The sequence below is a fragment of the Trachurus japonicus genome, chromosome 3, assembly GCF_045865225.1.
Source record: "Trachurus japonicus isolate A0001 chromosome 3, Traja_1.0".
Lineage (NCBI taxonomy): Eukaryota > Metazoa > Chordata > Actinopteri > Carangiformes > Carangidae > Trachurus > Trachurus japonicus.
The window spans coordinates 36,405,921-36,419,607 of NC_140909.1; the positions used below are offsets into that span (position 1 = coordinate 36,405,921).

At 41.4% G+C, this 13,687-nt stretch overlaps 1 protein-coding gene across 1 annotated transcript in view; it reads right to left on the bottom strand.

The window, feature by feature from the left end:
- Positions 1 to 13,687, bottom strand: part of ddb1 (damage-specific DNA binding protein 1) — a 59,375-nt gene that overhangs the window by 4,380 nt on the left and 41,308 nt on the right. The window contains exons 22-25 of the mRNA XM_085771854.1: positions 10,785 to 10,955; positions 7,929 to 8,038; positions 6,672 to 6,841; positions 987 to 1,089 (exon numbers count right to left, since the gene is read on the bottom strand). Of these exons, the coding sequence (XP_085627980.1) occupies positions 987 to 1,089; positions 6,672 to 6,841; positions 7,929 to 8,038; positions 10,785 to 10,955 (554 nt within the window). The remainder of the gene's footprint in view (positions 1 to 986; positions 1,090 to 6,671; positions 6,842 to 7,928; positions 8,039 to 10,784; positions 10,956 to 13,687) is intronic.

Below are 13,687 nucleotides of genomic sequence, written 5' to 3' on the forward strand. Positions count from 1 at the left end.
CAGTTAATGTCACACTTACACTAATAAGACTTGGTTTACTCTTTTTAAAGAGTGCTTCCATGCTTAAAGCGATAGTTCAACATTTTGGCAAATTGGCCCATTGCCATAATCCCTATAGTTTTAGGATTAGGTTTATTATCATCAATTGTCGGTGCAAGCTATTTAGAACGGCGGCGCAGAGCCGCAAGCTGCTCAGAGCTACGCTATGGAGGCTCATGGGATTTCTTGGTTTCCCTCATCAAACTCAAATCAAATACACAATCCAACAACTCCAAAACGCTCTGGTGGACAAGTTGTGACCTGCACATTCACCACGCTATGAGATAATAACGGAACATTACGAGACAGTGTTGTTTTTGAGGCAAAAATGCAGAGACTGCTTGCTGAAAAACTGCCCCCGATGGGAACACGCATCAGCGGTTTTGCATGAATTTACCTCTAAAACAACTCTGTCTGGTAACGTTGTGTTATTATCTCATAGCGTGGTGAATGTGCAGGTCACAACTTGTCCACCAGAGCGTTTTGGAGTTGTTGGATTGTGTATTTGATGAGTTTGATGAGGGAAACCAAGAAATCCCATTAGCCTATGTAGCGTAGCTTTGAGCAGCTCGTGGCTCTGCTCCGCTGTTCTAAAAATAGCTTGCACCGACAATTAAAAGTAACGAACCTACTGCTAAAACTATAGGGATTATGGCAATGGGCCAATTTACCAAAATGTTGAACTATCCCTTTAGCGAATTATCAAAACTGTTGTTGATTCATTTCCTCTAAAGCTCTATAGACAAATCACACAGAGACCATGTGGTCAGTTGTGCATTACATTTCTAACAAGTACCTGCGATGTCCATTAAAGTGACTCATTAATTGTCCCTTCACTGCCTGGCTTTACTGACGACAAGACCCCACCATCGGTCAGTACAGTACAGATCGTCTGTGTTGCCGTGGTGACAGATGGAAAGTTGCACGTATGAATATGAGAAGGATATAAGCTGTGCTCGATCTTTCCCACGCTCTTGATGACCTTGTTGAGACGGTTCTGCAGGTCCAGGAGGAGACTGTACCAGCCCTCGGACAGGGAGGTCACCAGACCTAACACACACACACACACACACACACACACACACACACACACACACACAAACACAGGTCAGTTCACAAGACAGACAGTTTGCACGCCACTACAGCAAATAGAAAGCACCTTTAACTTCTCATCAGCAAGAGGAGAGGAAGACGTTTCAGCTCTCACAAAAGCCTCATAATGAATCAAAGACCATCAGAGTGTGATGGCGATCGTCCAGAAGCGTGTTTCATGCTCGTATGGAGCGACCATGTTGGGAGGGAAGTAGAGATTTCACTACTTCAATAATTAAGGAGCTTTTCGAAAATGTTTTATTTTAGAGTGATTTGTGGTGAAGCGCAGAGCTTTGAGGGAGTAGCGTGCCTTCCTCTCCACTAAAAATTCTACTTAGAGAGCGAGTGCATTATTCTGATGCTCTGGGGAAATAATCTGCACTGGAACTGACAGCACAAGGAGGTACACTGATTTGTAATGCAGAGCTTGTTTATGGGCGTGTGAGACTCTGGAAGAGTTGGAGTTTGGGGGAAAAACTGCCAGGGACAGTTTGGACGACAGCAGGGCTGAAAATATTACTCACTGAATAGTTAAAAAGAAGATGGATATTTCATACTAATTTACACTCAAGTCTTCTTTTTTTATTATGGACTAACATTTTAAACTTTTTTTTATTTTTTTATTTTATTGCTATAAGCTTAAAGGTGCTGTTTTTTTCTCCCTTTTTTTCACAAAAAGAGACTGAACAGTCTTGACAAGTATTGTTAGTGTGATGGTTTTTCATATTCACATTTTGACGTGTGTTGCTCTTTTGTGCCCTTTGTTTGTTTTCATTGTTCTTTTTCAATTTTTGCTCTGGGTAACCAAAGATTTCATAAACACCTCCTGGTTCGCAGCAAGCACTAAATAGAGAGAGAGGAAATGCAAAAAAGCCAAAATAAAACTTTACGGCTAATCTCAAATCTAATTTTTCTGCCTTAGTTAAGTCGGAACATTAGTGTATCATTTGATGTAAAATGCGACTAAATTATATTTTGTCACATTCATTACATCAGTCATCATTTAGATCATATTTTCATAAATGTATCTTGTTATGTCTTTTTCTTCTGCAGTGCTTTAAATGCTTACACTGGAGGAGTGTGTGTATCTCACAGTCACGGCGACCGACAGAAACACATTCATCTTTTGCTGAATTCCTGGAAATTCTGTGAAAATTTGGTTTGGAAACCTGACAAAATGACATGTGATGTTTTGCTGAAGTGTCATGAACCCCAGAGGTGATAAATTCTGATGTATTCATGAAGTCGTGTAAAACCAGAAGCGAGGAGCAAATCACATCACATTTGAGATGATGGAAAAATGTTCACCATCTTGACCTAAAAATTGTATTTTACTGATGAATAATTGATCATTAGTGATGCAAATATTTCCTTTTTTCACAAGCAAAGAGTTCAAATTGTCCACTTGATGACACCATTCCTCTTCATTTTACTGTCATCAGTCAGAAGGAGCTACTTTATGTTGCAGAGTAAAATCTAATCTTTATGGGTGAGCATTAAAGACATGTTAAAAACCATCAAATGACGGTGTGCTCTGCTCATCTACTTGATTATCTTCCTGTCACACAATGTCGAAGTTTTCAGCAAGTTTATTAAAAGTTTCCCCACTTCCTTCTGGGTGGAAGAATCCTGCAGCTTCTCCCACCAAACATCTCATACATCACACCATATGGAGGAGTGATAGGACTAACAGGGGCATTTTTCTTCATTACGCGCTGCGGCCCGTTTGGGTTTATGGGCTACCGCGGGAAGTTTCTACTGGAACTTACTGTACAATGGTGATTTTCATTTCCTGTTAAACTTTCCTCGGAGACTTTTTAAAGAATGGCAGAAGGCGTCGGGGTGATGTAATGCGCAGCGTGCTGGTGCTGTGGGAGCGCATCCACTAAATGACTCCTGTGTCCGAATGATGAGCTCTCCCTGTTTTTCAGCTCTGCCGTCATTAACAGCCGAGCTGAAAGTTAGTGGTTTAAATCTGAGTAATGAGGTGTAAAACTGATTTCTCGCCCTTTCTCCCCCCACACCCCCGCCCCCTTCTGAAATGGAAAGAGTTTAGAATAAATGGTTTTGACAGGGGGGTTTGAGCTCCCATTACTGCAGCCTGATGATTATTGGAAATGCTTGATATGCAAATGGTGTCTGCGCTCTGTCTCAAACCAACAACTGGGGGTGAACCATTTATTCAGTTAGTTCCACTTAATGTTCATTTTCACTAATTTTACTGTCTAATATTGAACTAGAGTTGCCGCCTCGTTTGATGGTCTCCAGGGTCGAGGTCAAGGAAGGATTTATCATCCCAGAGGAGCAGCAAGCAAACCAAAAACAACTGATTCCATAATTTCATAAATTCTAAATCTATTTGTCCTGCAATTGTTTTGAATGCGTCTGTGCTTAACTTCCTCATTTACATTTCTGGCAACTTTGGCACCAATACATTTCCTTTGAGTTCAGATGAAGGTAACATTACACACCTGATGGCTGTATTAACAGGAAATGTTTTTGTTTGTTGTATCGAAGGATTCTCTTATGCCTCCGCTGTGGGTACGTAAATAATCTGTCTTTGTTCCTTGAATTTGAGGGAATTGTGTCTAAAATGTTCTGGAGAAGTCTTTGAGTTTGATAAATATTTATATTATGCTTCATTATAAGGAAGTCACAATTTAGTCCAGAAACAAAAGTCTGTTTGACCTTGAGTTGTAAAACTTAAATATCAGAAGTAATTTTGGGATATCAGATTAAGTACAGTCAAATCAGATACCGTAGATGACCATTTATTAGCCCGGGCGTTTAATATGCTAAATCGACTTGGACTCCAGGCGTTTATAAGAACCAGGCGCGTATTTGCAACAGGCTACAATTTATTTTTGCAATGAGCAGCACCAAACCATCATGCAAAGAACAAGGAGGTCACCATAGGAACACTGGAACAAAACTACTTTTTTCCCCGACGCATCAGACAATAAATAAAAAGACAGTTTGTCTGTGTAACCACGACACAGGGAGCTGATCAGAGCAGTGTTATGAATGATAACGGAAGGGGGGGTCGATCGCGGTAATTTCAACACTGTACATTAGCGCATTTATCCATATCCCTATATTCCTCAGTCTAGCGCGCCTGTGTTTGTGTGTCTGTGTGTGTGTGTGCGCCTGCATGCGAGAGAGAGAGAGAGCGAGAGGAGGGGCTGACTGACAGAGGTGAGAGCCGGTGAAGCGCTGTTAAAAAAAACTTTTGTTTTCTGTGCAAGACTATGGTAAACACTTAATCGCCCGGGCGTTTAATTGAACCGGCGTTTATTATGCAAAATGAGGTCGGACCCCGGCGGCTATTAGAGCACAGGCGCGTATTTGCACGCGGGCGATTATTTGGTCATCTACGGTATTCAAAAAGTGACTTTAACTTTTACCAAGGGAATTTTCTGGTAAGATACTTTTACTCAAGTATTGCTACCTGTGGCCTGACTAAAGCAGTAACAGAAGATGGCTGTGGTCTACTTGGACGGACTTGGGCTTCTTTAAAATCCTCCAACTTTTACCCTGAAGTTTGTGCAATTTACAGCACCGCTCACTAGACCTTGGAGTCTGTTTTTGTTCTTGTGGTGAAGTAAACCTACTAGCAGCTGGTCTGATTACCCAAAACAACATTAAAATGTTTTCTCAAAAGTGATAAAAACACAAGCTTTGGTGGTGGTTTATACTTCCGTGCACACACACATCATTGATACCACTGAATACGATGGCAGTAGGGTTTTTCCTGAAATCAGATGACACCTCTTTTGTTTTTTTTTTAGCTGACATCTCCTTTGTTTTTGCCACATGAATGTTCAAGAATGAGGCTGAATAAAAAACTCATCCAGAACAGCTTGGGCAACACTGTTGACCAAGGACACGCTGACTGAGTCGTTGGCAAACTTAGTAAAATAAGAATGGCCTGTGTGCTGGCTTTGGCCTAAATTGGCATAGAAAACAAATATAAAGAGGTGAGAGGACCAGTGGCAGATCAAAGGACCTCTGATTAAACCATCCATCCTCACATGCTTCAAATTTTAAAAAATCTAATCAAAAAAATCCATCAGCCAAAAAAAACAAAAAAACAGGCCAGGATTAATGTTGTGCATGCTCTGTAATCTGTCTGCTAAAATGTGAGACTGAATGAATTAAAAGATGAGGAAAAATCAATAAAAAACACCAGTCAGACTAGTTCCAGATCAGAACATCTATATTTATCCAGAGTGAAGTAAGATGCAGCTGAAGCACATCAAGTCCAGCAGTGAATTACTTAAAGGGATAGTTCACCCAGAATTGAAATTTCACTCCTTATCTACTCACCCTCATGTCGACTAAGGGCTGGGAGAAGTTTCAGAGTTATCCGTGGCTTCTCTGAGTTACAGGGGGTCTCGGCGTAGCAGTGCATGTCCATATAACGGTTGCAAATGGATACCAACTGTCTTCGTAACAAAACGACACACCAAAAAACATCCAAATACCTCCATAGTGCTCGTATGTCCTCTTCCCGGTTCGTCAAATTTGGACGAACCAGGGTCCGTCCTCTTCCCGGTTCGTCCAAATTTGACGAACCGGGAAGAGGAGCTTCGAGAAGCTTCCGCTACAAAACAAGCTTGAAATATAGACTTATTTAATTTTTTTCGGAACAATTTCGCATTTCGGGGCTTCAATACAAGACGGACATTACATACGAGCAGCATGAAGACAATTTGTATCCATTTGCAACCGTTATATGGACATGCACTGCTATGCCGAGACCCCCTGTAACTCAGAGAAGGCACGGAGGACTCTGAAACTTCTCCTAGCCCTTAGTCGACATGAGGGTGAGTAGATATTATAATGAGTGAAATTTCAATTTTGGGTGAACTATCCCTTTAAGTAATTCACTGCTGGTCTGATATGAATACATCATGATGAATATGACAAAACTTTCCAGTGTGGTAATGGTGTTTTTATTTTGGAGGGGAATATTCATAGCCCTTCCCTCTGCCACTCTTACTGGTAGGAATATGAATGAGATGTGACTGGGCTTTTACGATGTGGGTGAACTAACTATTTAGAAGAAAACTCAAAGGTTAACAAAAACAAAGGAAACTCTTGCGTAGCCTTACTGTTAAATAGACAGTGCCACACTTTTTATTCATGAAGACTCTAGAAGAAAATAGTCCAAAAATGCAACATTCTTGTAAAAGCCCTGAATCTTTTCATTTTTACAGTTCAACTTCGATACAGATCAGATTAGCACAATAGAATGTGTTAATTAGAGGTGTTGGAAGCCTTGTTTCCTTTGGACAGAGCCGGTTCCCTCCAGTCTTTGTGCTAAGCTAAGATAACCGAGTCTTTGGGTAAATTGAGAAAATCGTCTTATCTAATGCCCAGCAACAAAGCAAATAAGCTCGTTCTGCAAAGTACAGAAATAGGTCTTTAAGAGGTTTTAAGGAAAGTAAAGAGGAAAGGTTAGTGTTTGACCCACTAACACGTTTGTGTGTGAGTGAGTGTAAGTGCCTTTGTGAGTGTGAAATTGCCCGTGCACCCACCTATCATGCCATTAACGGTGCCGAAGAGCACGGAGCCCTGAGTGGGTGTGGAGCTCTCGCCCAGGTTCTGCAGCACTAGCGAGCCGTGGCAGAAGACGTTGACGAACTCCCCGAGGTGGAAGACCCCCACCTCCTGCAGGTGCTGCCGCTCCTCATCCGTGGTGGCCGCACTGACCGCAAAACAGACAGCGGGGGAGGAAAACAAAGAGAGGAGAGGGAAGGATTAGGAACAAGCGGGAGGCAGAGGGTTCAAGGCAGGAGCGAGTAAAAACAAAAAGAAAGATGTCAAAGGCGAAGTAAAAAATTGTTGGGGGCAAGAGTGATCGATTAAGAAAAAGAACAAAAAAAGAAAAACAAAAGGACCGGAGACATTGGAGATGGTGGAAAAGGTCAGGGAATGATTGAGAGGTAATGGATGAAAGGATGAAGAACAGAGGAGAGAGCAACAGGAAAAGAGATGTGATACAAAAATAAAGGTCAAAAGCATTGAGTGGTCCGACCTGATGTATTAGGTGGAAAATAAGTGGTGGCATAAATGGAACGCGCTCACTTTCAGACCACATCTTGTTCCCGTTTCTTGAACTCAGCACTTGTCTAATAATAAAGTGACTTTAGCGAGAAATGCAGCCAAGCAGCTAAAAGCTCGGTGGCAAAATGACTCATAATTTCCAAAACAAATGCAAGGACAGTGGCTGCTGCACCGCATTTGTATCAATGATGCAGCTTTAAAGAAGCATAGCGGGAGGCGGAGGGGCCTCCTAACGACACCATGCTGACTGCACTGGATCAATACTGAAGGTGATTTAGAAACTTTCAGTTTTCCCTGGACTAGAATGATTACAGAATTTTTTTTAAATAAAAAAATGATTATATATATGGTTTGGTATGGTATATATACTATATATACACACACACACACATATACATGTATATAGTATATATTTTTTTTTAATTGGTTGCCATCGCACTACTATATATTTAAAATCTACTACCACCTTCTCTCGTTTTTAAATATTCTTCTCTTTTTCTTCTTTTTATATTGTTGTATCTCTATTTATGTTATGCAAATGACCAAAGGTATGGAAGAATTTCACTGTAATTACTTTTAATAATAATAATATAATAATAATCGTAATTATATGTGACAATTAAAGTAAACTTTTAAAGTAAACTTGGAAAAAAAAGGCAGAAATTGGTGTGCAAGAGAAGCTCAGTGCACCAGGGTTTGAAATACAGTAACTATGGCGTTCCCCTCACCTGTCTTTCTGGCAGACAAACAGATTGAAGGCGTTCTCCGCCCCCAGGAAGTTGTCGTCGTCCAGGATCTCCACGGCACTCATCCAGTTAGGATTGAAGTCACGAGCAATCTGACCAAAGAAGGCAAGGCATCTTTATTTATATAGCGCATTTTATACCAAGGCAACTCAATGTGCATTAAAGGACAATTCCAGGCAAATTCAACTCGGGGGTGTATTTTCGTAACATTTTAGGTCGAAAAGAAGGAATCTGAAGATTTTCAGTTTAATTGCACCTGCTTTGCGGTAGCCTAGTTGTATCTGTCCCCGCATCGCCACGGCAGCAATGAATGGGAGTGGATGCAAGCTCCGCCTGCTTAGGCTGTTTACATCCCTCAAAGCCGCATTTTTTTCCACAGACAGCGTCAGATGGCGACTCAAACATGCACCGAGAAGTTTATTTACTTTAAGCAAGCCGACTGTTTGTAAAACTAGATCTAATTCTAATTCAAAGTCTCGCGCGAGACCCAAGTTGACGCTCGGTGTGTTCACGTGCAGTCGGAAGCTCCCGTTTGTGTCATAAACACAGGAATATCAACTCTTGACATGCTTGAAGTAAACTTCACATGAAAAGAGAAATGTTTTTAACCTGGATTTAAAAGTGCTGACAGTTGGGGCTGATCTCAGTTCTGCTGGTAGTTTGTTCCACTTGTGTGCAGCATCACAGCTAAATGCTGCTTCACCATGTCTGGTTTGAACTCTAAGCTCCACTATCTGACCTGAGTCAGTAGATCTCAGAGCTCTACTGGGTTTATACTCTACTAACATGTCATTCATGTATTCTGGACCTAAACCATTCAGTAGACCAGGAGCAGAACTTTAAAATCTATTCTGTAGCTGAAGAACACACGACGTGTCAGACAAAAAACAGTAAACAACGCGGAGCTGCCCAACCCGAAAGCTGGTTGGGTCTCGTCTCGAGTAAATACTGAATTATCTATGAGCAAACATGTGCTGCAATCCAAGCACACAGTCGGTATGTGTCAGTGTGAGACAGACTCTTTAAACGCCCTTGAAGGCGCTCGCATCCAGGAACGTCACCAGCATCTGTTCCCTCCGTGCAGGTGAACAGGGGAGATCTCTAACGAATCATTTCCCCATTGATTAAATAGAAATTGCGTCCGTTCACACCTTGCGAGTTAACGTCCACACGCCTGTGGTGAACCTGGTTACACATCGCTCTGTTTGAGCGGTGAGACGCCAGTTTTCTTCTGACAGAGGCTGCATACAAATTACTTTCGCAATTCCTGGATCAAAACACTGTCAAGCCGTTCTGGTGTTATGATGCCGTCTGTCCCACTTTCCAGTTCTCGCTTGTTTACCACTTCCACACTCGCACGTCTGCACAGAACCTGACATATAATTGGACATATATTACACCTAAGTTAATGAGTTCACGCGGTGCTGATCGAAGCCAATCAGCAGGAGGTAAATCAGGGAAGAATATAAGTCTGATATTTCCTCTACTTTAGCTCCATTTTGGGTCTCAGCAGCTCCTCAGGGATCTATCTGCCTCCTCGGCTGCTAAATGCTCCACTGTGTTCCCCAGCTTGACTCTTAAATGTGTCTGTCTGTTTTTGTTTGATGCTGGGCAGGCGGCAGAGTAACAGAATTTCAGAGCTCTTATGCTGTTAACGGCTGCATTCTGCATGAAGCTGATTGAGAAGAGCCGGGTTGAACCAAAACAGTAAAGCTCGGAGGATGGAAAACCAAAACAAAAAACAAAAAAAACCACTGAGCTCAGAGTCTCCCCCGATGTCCCACTGAGCTCAGACGAGTTACAGACCCGGTTGACGATAATCTGCGGGTTTGTCAGAACAAACGCGATCCGTTGTTAATATAAAAAAAATATTGATTCTTGCCGCTTCAAGGAAACGTGGCGTTTTGAGTGGTTTCACATTGCAATCTAAAAATTTTGAGCCGCTTTAATAAAACGTTCTGACTGAATGGATTTCAGTCTTTTTAGGATCCCAGAAGGAATTATTACAGCGCCACAGCGTGTGTTCGGCAGCGCGCGTGACTCATCGCCAAGTCACTTCATCTTTCTACAACAAATCAATTTGGACAGTCTGCTCACCAAAAGGCTGGGAGATACTGCATGTGTGTGTGTGTGTGTGTTGATATTTATGGCTCTGGAAAAAATAAAGAGACCACTCTGAAATGTTCTTAATAAATGAGCTTCTCTACATGTATGGCAGGCAGCCATCGATTCCAGTGTCTATTGAACTCCAACACAAGCACACCTCACTCTACTTAGCTGATCATCTGAACCAAATCATATTTAATGAGGAAGAAAGATTATAAATAAATAAATAAATAAAAAAAACACTGCTGTGATTAAAAATAGGGATTATTCCACCATTTTTGATTTCTAAACTCTTCCTAAGTTTAAAAAGTAGTGTTGTGTTGTTTTAAAATGAATATGATATACGTATATAATCTTTGCATTATACAAGGTGTGAAAACACCAGATTTTTTTGTTATTTTGACCTCTTGTCATTTTCTGCAAATAAATGCTCTAAATGACAATATTTTTATTTCCAATTTGGGAGAAATTTTGTCAGTAGGTTATAGAATGAAACAAAAGTGTTCATTTTACTCAAACACATACCTATGAATAGTAAAACCAGAGGAACTGATCATTTTGAAGTGGTCTCTTAATTTTTAAAGACAAATGATACAAACAGGCCTAACCGAGGTATGTGGAAGATAAAAAGCCTCATTTTTAGAAACAAACTGCTTCAGCTAAAATTGTTCTCACGTGTTGAGACATCTTTTGTTTTCCTTTTCCCCCTCAAAAATCTCCTCGACATCTCACCTCTTCAAAGTTTCCCTCCATGGGTTTGTAGGCCAGCAGCAGGACGGACCTCATCAGGTCTCCCACCAGGATGAAATCTCCTTTGGTCTTCAGGTAAAGGGCCATGATGTTGTTGTAGTGGTTGCACTCCGTCCTCAGCTCCTTCTCGGCCGTCCACTCGTACAAACGCACCTGGAACAAAAAAACAAAACAGCGGAGATGAGTAATGAGCTCCGGCTGCGTCTGATGGATGAGCTAGCGTCTTAGCTTCATGTCGCTATCACTCTGGATGTGATGCGCCTCGGCGAACGGGTCGACTCCGAGTTATCGGCTATCGCACGTTGTTACATGAACAGTTAGCGGCTAATTATACTCACCATTATACACTGGCTGACATTTTAAATCAATGGTTTTGGAGGGTGGGAGGGGGGGAATGGGGGCAGGAGGGGCGGATGTGTGTCTGTGGATGTAATTGCTCATCTGGCATAATGAAATTAGAAATTCTGGTGAGTTCAGGGATGAGAAGTGTGGAAATAAAGGTAAATTAAAGAAATAAAGCAGATCTTTGATTGAACAGCTCAGTTTGAATTTTTTAGAAGAAATCAAAAGTTTTCTTAACATTTCATTTTAGATTTTCTTCATATGATTTTCCCCAGCCCCCCCACCCCCGGTTTCACTTCATAGTTCGACTGTTTACTTTTTGTTTCCATGTTTTCTTTGTTCTCGTATTCTGTTTAACTTTGTTTCTTCATTTTAATCCTTTTATCTGAAGCACTTTGATGTGAATCTTTGCATGAACGCTGCTGCACGAAAACAAATGTTTGTTTATTTGGGTTTTTCTTTTTTTCCTTTACACTTGAAAAGAAGAATCCTCCTTATCATTTTACTTCATCCAGTGACCGGCATCTTGTTTATCTCTTATTACCGTTCTTTTGCCTTGGTCGCCCAACAGGAGAACTTATCCCCACTGACTAAAGGGAAGGTTCAAAACTGTACACTGCTGCATATCATTACCAGAGGCCTCATTTATAAACGTGGCGTACGCACAAAACGGGGCCTGAAAGTGGTGTACCTCACTTTCCACGCAAAAATGTGGGTTTTTGGAAAGAAAAACAAACTCGACGGGAGAATGTGTGCAAACTCTGACCCAATGTGCATAGGCTTAGTTTGGAGGAAAATGAGAATTGGCGACACAGACGGTGTGGTGGTGAACTGAAGTCACATCGTAGAAATATAGAGTGAGAAGAACGATTGTTTTTATTATTGGCCGTCACACATTTAATTTCAACCCGTATCATGTGCTAGATCCACAGTTTTGGAATTGTTGGATTGTGTATTTGATGAGTTTGATGAGTGAAACCAAGAAATCCCATTAGCCTCCGTAGCGTAGCTCTGAGCAGCTCGCGGCTCTGCTCCGCCGTTCTAAAAATAGCTTGCACCGACAATTAAAGGTAACGAACCTGCTCCTAAAACTATAGGGATTATGGCAATGGGCCAATTTGCCAAAATGTTAAACTATCCCTTTAAGGTAAATAAACAGGATGTTCTTCATAACTCAGATCTTTAGAGGTGCTGATTGGTGGATTTTCTTTTACCAGACCAACACTTACGGAGACAAGAAAGTGGCATCAATCTTCTCACACTCGAAGTCTCTAACTATTTCTTTAACACAGACGTGTCTGAAATAATTAATGACACACTGAATAAATTGATATCACTCTCAACCTCAGATGAATATAGACCTCAAAATACTGGGAATCAGATGAAGATAAAACACCGGCATGAAATGTTTGTCTGGCTGCTGTCACTGGACCGAGTCCCTCATCATCAATTTCCACAGACGTCTAAAGCATTTCTGCTGCTTCTGCTGGAACCGACGGGGGTTTTTTTTTTTTGTGCATTTCTACCATTTCTATGGAAATTTCAAAACCGCTGCACCACGCTCAGATTTAGAGATCCTGACATAAATACGGAGCCTGCGCTGGCCGACAGTGATGAAGTTAACTGTTTGGAGCCGAGCAAATGTCAGGAGAAAGAGAATAATGCATCAGTGAGTTCAGATGATGAAAAGAAGGCGTTTCACAAGCAACTAATGTCAGAGCTTGTCACGATGTTATATTATGGTCCAGTGAAGATGCTGTCAAGGGGGAAAACTGATATCACTCCCATGATGGATTAGTCTTTAATGACTGTTTAACTCTGGTGCGTAATGGTGAGGTTCAGAGGAAAAATGTAGCCCTATAGTCAGAGTTAATCTGTGATGCTGTGAAACCATTATTATATAATACTTCATAGGTCATTTAGAGTACATTTCTTTGATGAAGAAAATGTTGCCAAAAGCAGGTGGTAGGATGTGAGTGGCTGGGCTGTGTGCTGGCTTTGAGATATCAGTGATCCATGCCCATTTGATTCTCGATATCTTCAGATAAAGCTCTGTTTCAATCTTTTAATCCATTTAATCTATCTATAGCGCAGCGGGGATGAGCTGAGAATTATAGGACAGTAGGGGGGGGGGGGGCGGTTTCTTTCAAACTGTATGTCAAGTGATTTCACACAGCAATCCATATAGGATAAATCTACTTAGATATTGGACTTTAAAATGACTGAGGAGGCACTTTTCCTCCCGAGCAGATCTCATGCTTCTTAAGCAATCAAGGAGGAGGAAGGAGGTTGAAATGCACAAGTCGTCCAGAGGTTGACTCGCTGCTGAGAGAATCACAACCCAGTCTCCAAAGTGAGGTGTTAAACTTCACGTAGCAAAAGGTTATCTAGATCAGACTGGTTTCTGTGCGAGGAAAGGCAACACGTAAAAACAGTAATACCAAAAAATATCTACTGGATTCTAGACTGTGACTGGTGTGGCCAGGTGTTGGACCCCGATGCTTTAATCTAAGCGTGGCATCACATTTTCTCAAGGTTTTTTT